This window comes from Hipposideros armiger, unplaced genomic scaffold (assembly GCF_001890085.2).
Source record: "Hipposideros armiger isolate ML-2016 unplaced genomic scaffold, ASM189008v1 scaffold_437, whole genome shotgun sequence".
Classification (NCBI taxonomy): domain Eukaryota; kingdom Metazoa; phylum Chordata; class Mammalia; order Chiroptera; family Hipposideridae; genus Hipposideros; species Hipposideros armiger.
Genome location: NW_017731787.1, coordinates 231,777 through 239,680, shown reverse-complemented (window position 1 = coordinate 239,680; position 7,904 = coordinate 231,777). Strand labels below are relative to the sequence as shown.

Below are 7,904 nucleotides of genomic sequence, written 5' to 3'. Positions count from 1 at the left end.
TCCCTGATTTCACTTCCACTCTTGCCAAGTTTAACAAGAAATTTAATGTTTGTTCGTTGCTTTAATTCAAGCTCAGACATTCTCGCAACGGCACACAAAAACACGCAACAATGATAATAAACGTCACTCAGCAAGACACCACCACACACCAACACCAATACAGCTGTGAGACACTGATACCAAGGTTATGAAACCTTACCAAGCTGTTTGTACAGTGCTGCCAATGTAAGTGGCAAGTTCGCAAACTTAATTGTAAGACCTTGTAAGCTAGCTAGGAATAGTGGCTGATAATATTCAACAGTTAAATGGCAATCTCCTTTAGTATTAAGTTTGCAAAGCTATGAATGCCAAGAGAAAATGTGGTTTGTTTACTAGATAGCAATATGGAACAATGGCCTTTTTGTTTTGTAACCAAGTAAAGTGAGGCAGTTCTGAAAACACCTACCATCAAAACCAGGGTAAAGTTCTTTTGAGTTTTTAAATTTGCATTAGCCACTATATTATAAAACCACAGGACCCTTATTAATTTATTAATAAATGACCTGTATCTTTTAAACGTTTTAAATGGTTTACTTCATTTTACTGTAAATTTTAGTAACTAAAATGTCTTTAGTGGGAAGATAAGATTACTGGTTTTAACTGGACTTACAAACATTTTAGACACACGATATGATACAGAAATCAGATACAGTGGCACTTACTTATGATATGTTGGTACAACATCATGGAACAAATGGAAGATATTCCTCACTGAGTAGAAAAGTTGAACAGCACTAAAAGGAAAACAGTTTCAACAGAAATGCATAAGGTATACTGGAAATGAGAAAAAAATTCAAACTAATGCACCTTAAGCAAGAGTCATCAGCTAAATCGACAGTGGAGAGAATACCTGGCTTGGTCACTGCTGAAAACACCATTAATCTAAACGGAAATATATTCTCCACCAGTATTTTCTGACTAGATTGCAGTCCTAAAAACCTGGATCCATTAATAATTTTAAGAACAGCAGCATTCAACCCAATGCCTTTTTCATTTATCAATTTGTGTTCTGCCAGTACCCAAAGTATCCCTTCAGTAAAAAACGGAGCTAAGCCTCAAGCAAATGTTACCTACTCACTGACGTACTCTGCAAAGGGCAAGATATCAATAAAGGCATTCACTTGGTTCTTTTAGAATCAGTCTGACTTTCAGCTTTCACCTTTTCTCCTTCTTACCCCAATGCAAGGAGATGAATCAACATTTCTGAAATAGAATCTAACCTCAAGTTTTTTTGTCCTTTATATCTGCCCTTAGAATACCTAAAGATATTATTAAAATGCACTTAGAAAGAGTAAATACAAGGTTTGTGTAGCTTCTACATAAGAATATCTTAAACTATGTACCTTGAATAAGTCACAGGAGTTCCACAAATATTTAGAAAAATAAGTTAGGTTACTATACCCCAAAACACTGTTACTACTTCATTACTACAATACCTGATTAAATTATTTCATTTTATTTTTGCTGCATATGTTGTTTCTTGAGGTTTAATAATAGAGAAGTGGTTTATTATAGAGTAGTCGTGTTTTTGTTTGTCCTGTTAAAAACTATTTATTTTAGTGGAAAGAATATCCATAGACATTCAGTATATAAAAATATTGTTGGTGTTCTGTGTTCTCAAATAATTTAGAAAATATTGCTTTGCACCCCTAACTTCTGATCAGATATATTTCAAGAGAATGCCATGTGAAGAAAAAGTCACTCCTATATTTATTCTGCCAAATGAGTATATACTTCCTTTTACATATATTTTTCTTCCTACTTATATTTAAAACTGGAAGGACTTCTGAATATAATGATTCATTAAAGTCACAGAAGTATCTTGGTAAACATGTTCTTTCTAGGGCTGAATAAAATAGAGGGGTTTGTTTACACATGGACACAAAAACTGAAAGTCTGGAAGCCCATCTAAAGATGCAATTTGATTAAGTCCAGCCCTTACTGAAATTGCTTTCTACTATGAGGATGAGAAGTAAAAAACTGCTACAATAGATACAAACAAAAGAGGCTTTTGTAAATCTGTCTACAGCAATCTTGGGCTACAATCTGCCATTTTCTCTTCAATTTAGTCTAGGAGAAGGGAAGGAGCTTCCAAAAAAGAAGATTCAGTATGAGCTGTGGAACAGAGCGTGGGGTACCGTGTATAAAGTGCAGACTGGAAGAAATCATCCCGGAAGGGTGAAATCAGATCTTTGGTACATTCCAGTCTTTTCTTTCTACCTTTGGCTGCCCAAAAAACTATTATGGCTTTAAAAAATAAGCATTTAAAATGTAAATTAATTAGGGCCTGGGCTTTAGAAGGGTAAAATAAATGTTAAGCTAAATAGGGCAAGAGCAGGCTGGAGCAGATGGTACAACTATCATTACCACTATTACCACCGCCACCAATAATAAACACTTGAGTATTAAGTTCTTTACACATGCTTTCTCATGTGATATCATTCAATTCAAATAAAAATTAAAAATAAAAAGCTTTTTGTTAAAAAGTAATTTGTCCATCCATACACATGCTTCTATTTCTTATACCTTGTTGTAAGATGTTGTAAATAAAAGTTAATTATCAATATATATCTCTATGCTGTCCTGACTTTCTAGAAAAAAAATATTAACTAATGGGATAAGAAAACCCAACGAATTCCAGTTAATTTTCTTAATAAATGTCCATTTAGAAAGGCATTTAACCAAGTCATTGCCATTTTCCGATAACTCAGAACTCTTACCATTGATCGCTGCTGGTTGTAGCCTCTAGTAAAGTCTGATAGGCAAGTTCCATTAATTTCTTCACAGATTCACTGATGCGGCATGGGGGCAAAGAAAAGGAATGTTGGTCCAATGTATTTTCAGGCTCTAAATTCACCACTTCATTGTACTGAGTTGTGGACATTTTCTGTACTTGTAGTTTGTCATCCTCATCAGAGCTAGGTAAGTCAGGCACACTTATCTTAGAATCAGGAGTAATCTAAGAGTCAAACATAGAAACATAGAAAATGCACTATCTTCAGAATAATTAAAATGCAAGCACACCGTGAGAAACAAGATACTGGTTGCTTCCATGAAGATAAAGCTGTGGGTCTATAGAATAACTAAAAGATTTGAGTATTTTAATGACTGCTCAAACTTGGGTTGAGAGCATGTCACAAGAAGTAAGCAGTCCCCTTTCTTGTGCCATTCTTCCAGTTCTTCTGTCTGTACATTCTTAATCTTGGTGACAATAACAAAGCTGTGAAACTGGCCCAAGATTTCAGGTAAATGAAAGGACCTTCAAAAATCATCTTTGTCAGATTAGACTATCAGATTATTGCAGACAAGTATAATTTTGTGTTCCTGTCATAAACAAATCATTTCCCACTAGGAACATGTGTTTGCTTATTGCTTAGTCAAAGAAAAAGCTCATTCACACTAGCATATCCTCCATTTACGAATTCCAAATCAAAACCAAAAATGCCTGCCTAACATTTATACAGAATGAAAATTCCCAGACTTGGTCAAGACGAAAGGAAAGAACACCAGACTGCTAGTCTGGAAACATCAGTGATATTTTTTACCCTAACTTTTGACAAAGTCATTTAACCTCAATGGACCTCAATTTTCTCATTGTAAACAAATGAAATTGTATTGCAATAATGATTTTAAAACCTTGCTTCTCAAAGATGCCTCAGGGGCCAAAAAAAGGAGAGATTAAGCAGGTAAGGAACAGGTTCCCTACTCCCACAGCAAGAGCAGCTCTGCTCTGTACATACTGGACCTCTACAGAAAATTCCTAATAGAAAAAGTTGAGTCTAATAAAAATGTCATTGGATTTGCCTTCCTAATTCAAAAAATGGTATAATAGTGTCTACTTTACAGGGCTGTTATGAAGCTTAAATAAGAATACAAATGTCAGAAATGTGGCAGTCAAAATTATGGCTAAGATTAGAATACAGAAGAGTGACATAATCTAGTGATATTTATGGGGGAGAAAAAAGCCTACAGCACAGTTCTTGGTACTAAGCAGATTTCAGCTCTCTTAACAATCCAAAATTACCTCAAAATGTGCTAATACCTGTGCCTTCAAACGGCTAATTATTTTGCTGAAGTGGACATAGTAACATGGTAACCCCAAGGAAACTGGAGGATGACAGAAGAAGGGATAGAGGGGAAAAGAGCCTACTACCTGCAGTGACAGAAGAAAAATGGCTGAGGAATTTTCGATTAAGAGATTACCTGAATCTATGTGTTGCTTTAATCTAAGTAATAGCTTACATTTACCAAATATTATTTTACATACGTAACGAATGAAAAAAAAAACAATATACAGAATTATCTAAAATGAAAGAATTACCCTCAATGCACATTTAGTCCACTGACTTTGCAGATAATTTGTTTATACCCTACATAGATCACATCTTTTTGTTTGTTTTACTATGTTCACTTGAAAACTATTACCCAAGAGATGAAGTCAACATTTTCACAATAGGACATAATCTTCTGGACATAAGTGAAGCCTATTTATACCTGTCACCAAACTGTGTACTAAAAACTCAAGTAATAAAGTTTAGAAAAATCTACAGGTTGATATTTCAATAATAGTAATCCATTACATTTCCGTAGACTTTTTCAACTTATACAAATGCTTTCATGTGCATTATCTTATCTGGACCACACAATACCCTATGAAAGAGGTAGATATTAGGACCATGTTAAGGTGAGAAAACTAAGATTTAGAAGATTAATAACTCCCTTCAGTGAATTCAGCAACTGTCATGCTCTCTTCCACTCCGGCATACTCATCTCAGAAACGAGATGTTTCCCAAATACAACATAATATACTTTAATAACCCCAATACCTTCACAGTGTTGTGAATTTCAGAGGTCATTAGGTTTCTGGCTGCCACAATCACATCCTGACACTTCTTGTTAGCAAAATGAGAATTGATGTTACGGGCATATTTCAGCAAATCAGTAGTATCTCCTTTTAAAAACCTCATCTCCTTTAAGGCATTTTCAAATTCTTCAGTGGATTGTATAATCTGAGAAAAACAAAAATAAAATAATCATATACGTATTATTACATTTCAATATTAAAATTTTAAATCCAATGTATAGAAAATAACAAGGACCAGCTGGTCATTTAAGTTTTAGAACAAACCATCAATCATTAGGTATAAAGATATTATACATTTTTCCAGCTTTAAATTCATTAGGAAGAGTATCTTCAATAGAAATTTATGACTCTACTGAGTAAAAGTACAAAGACCTTTAAAATAAATATATTTTAGTGCTCAAGGAAACACTAAAAAGAAACAAAAAAGTAGTGTCACATAGTAACTACTACAGCTGATATAAGTATAAATAACAGAACAATTGCTTTTAAAAGTATCTTACTAAAGAAAATATACTTCCCAATCAAATGGTAGGAAGCCAGAAGAAAAAGGAAGTTACGGGGAATTTGCTTCTATTCCTTAATAATTTTCTTCAAGATGTTACTAAAGAACAAAAGATCTCTAAAAAAAAAAAAAAAGACACCAACAGGAACCTACACTCTCTTTAAACCTTTTGTGGTATCTCTGTTCTTACCTCCTCATACTGCTGTAACTTGCTGCTATTTGTTGGGATAGAATAAACCAAACAGTTTTTAATGAGGCACTCAGACAACTCCTCCCAGATCATGTCACCAAGCATCTCAGCCAATATGATCTTTGATGTTTTTTCATTTTCTAGATCAGTATCAAGAGGCAAATCTGAATTCAAAAGAAAAAGTTTTAAATAAGAAACCATTGACAGTATGAATTATTCTCCAGTTCCCTAGTTTTCTAGAATTCTTTAATTTTAAGGTGATGGGAAAGAAAACAGCACAGATAATTCTACAACTATCTCAACTGACTGCATGGAACAAAGCATGATATACAATTAGTATTTTATTTTCACCGCTCAAATGAATCGTTTGCACTATATTACAGCCTGTACTGTGTAACAATAAGGAATTAAGCCATCTACATTATAATCATCTACTAATCTACTGATCTAATTATATGACAGGCACTCAAATGTTCTGCATACCAAGTTGAAACCAATTCCGAATAAAACCCCAGGTTCTTTAATAACGAATAAACACACTTTTTTCATCTGCTTGGGCACTGAGTATTTATCCTAAGTAAAATATCAATAAACACCGTACATGATAGCATATATAGTCTAGCAGCAGAAAACTTCAATACCTCTTCTATGGTACACCCGTTGGTAGTTTTTTCCAACACATTTTGAGGGAATTATATTTAGAATATACTACTATTAATTAATTAATTGTTCAGAATCGGCAACCAATGTAGAGGGAAGAGGAACCATAAAAGGGACCAGCTATTTTGAACCTAGTTCTGATTCACCAAGGAAGACCCTAGAACAGCGGTTCTCAACCTGTGGGTTGCGACCCCTTTGGGGGTCGAACGACCCTTTCACAGGGGTCGCCTAAGACCACTGGAAAACAAAAAGATATTTACATTATGATTCATAACAGTAGCAGAATTACAGTTATAGAGAAGCAACGAAAATAATTTTATGGTTGGGGGTCACCACAACATGAGGAACTGTATTAAGGGATCGCGGCCTTAGGAAGGTTGAGAACCGCTGCCCTAGAAGATAAGAACCTTAAAAGAAAGTGACCATATTATCTCAGAGCCTTGAGATACCTTACAATGTCTAAAGAAAAGGCCAACACTGTTCACGATGATAGTCACGAGCCACAATTTGCTACAGAGCACTTGAAATGTGGCTAGTATGACTGAGCAAGTAAGTTTTTTAAATTCTTATTAATTCAGTTTAAGTTTAAAAATGGAAGCAAGAGTATGTGGATATAAAGGGTAGCTCAGGGAGCTTTGTGGTGATAGAATAGTTCTATATCTTGATTGTGGTGGTAGTTACATAAATTTACACATGATGAAATTGCATAGAACTATACATACACAAATGAGTGCAGGTTAAACTGGTAAAATCTAAATAAGTTCTGCAAATTGTACCAAAGTCAATTACCTAGTTGTAGTATAGTTACACAAGATGTTAATACTGGGGAAAACTGGGTGAAGGGTGCATGGGACCTCTATACATTTTTTGAATAAAAATTTTATTAAAAAAAAGAGAAAGTAGCACAAAATATTTTTCTATTAAACACAGCCTTGTTGTTTTGATACTTAATTAAACATTTCACTTTAACCACTGCATCACATAAGCTATTATGCTGCACTGTAGTCCTCACATTAGGCACCTACATTACTTCTAGTATTTCCAATCCAGTTAATATAAACAGATTCATTCCATTACAATGATGTTTTGTTCTATGCACCAGTTTAACACTGTAATGTGTTTCCCTGAATATTTTACCCACACAGCACAAGTTAGTGATTTCTATATAAATTGTAAAAGGTAGTTAAATTAAAATACTTATTATTTTAATGATATAGTTATTTTTCTAGTTGAGGAAAACAACTACTGCCAGACTTCTAAATTTAAAATTAAGGTACAATACTGAAGCAGAATCATAAGATGCAGAAGCTAGTAGAACTGCTGCAACAGTAAAAGAACAAAAAGAGAGACAGGAAGAAAATATGTCACAAATTTCACAATAAATGGCAGCTACAATTTGCTAAAACAGCAAAACAAAAACCCTGCTTGTTTGCTGTGCAAAAGTTTTTTAGAAAAAGAAACAATATTAAGAGACATTTTCAGCAAACACATTGGAAATTTATTAAGTTTTTATTTATTAAGTTTCCTCTCAAAAAAGAACGGACAAAATTAGTCACCTGAAATCACAATTAAATGTCCAAATAAAAATGTGATTTTAATAGGACCTGAGCTTGTAACTTTGGCCAGCTAAAAATCACCTGGGTTCTTGC

General features: G+C 34.0%; 1 protein-coding gene across 3 annotated transcripts in view; it reads right to left on the bottom strand.

Annotated features, from left to right (window-relative positions):
* The window catches only part of ZW10 (zw10 kinetochore protein), a 37,567-nt gene that overhangs the window by 13,427 nt on the left and 16,236 nt on the right, over positions 1 to 7,904 (bottom strand). For all 3 annotated transcript variants that reach the window (XM_019665280.1, XM_019665282.1, XM_019665281.1), the window contains exons 8-11: positions 5,596 to 5,759; positions 4,866 to 5,048; positions 2,760 to 2,998; positions 702 to 773 (exon numbers count right to left, since the gene is read on the bottom strand). In XM_019665280.1, coding sequence (XP_019520825.1) covers positions 702 to 773; positions 2,760 to 2,998; positions 4,866 to 5,048; positions 5,596 to 5,759 — 658 coding nt within the window. The remainder of the gene's footprint in view (positions 1 to 701; positions 774 to 2,759; positions 2,999 to 4,865; positions 5,049 to 5,595; positions 5,760 to 7,904) is intronic.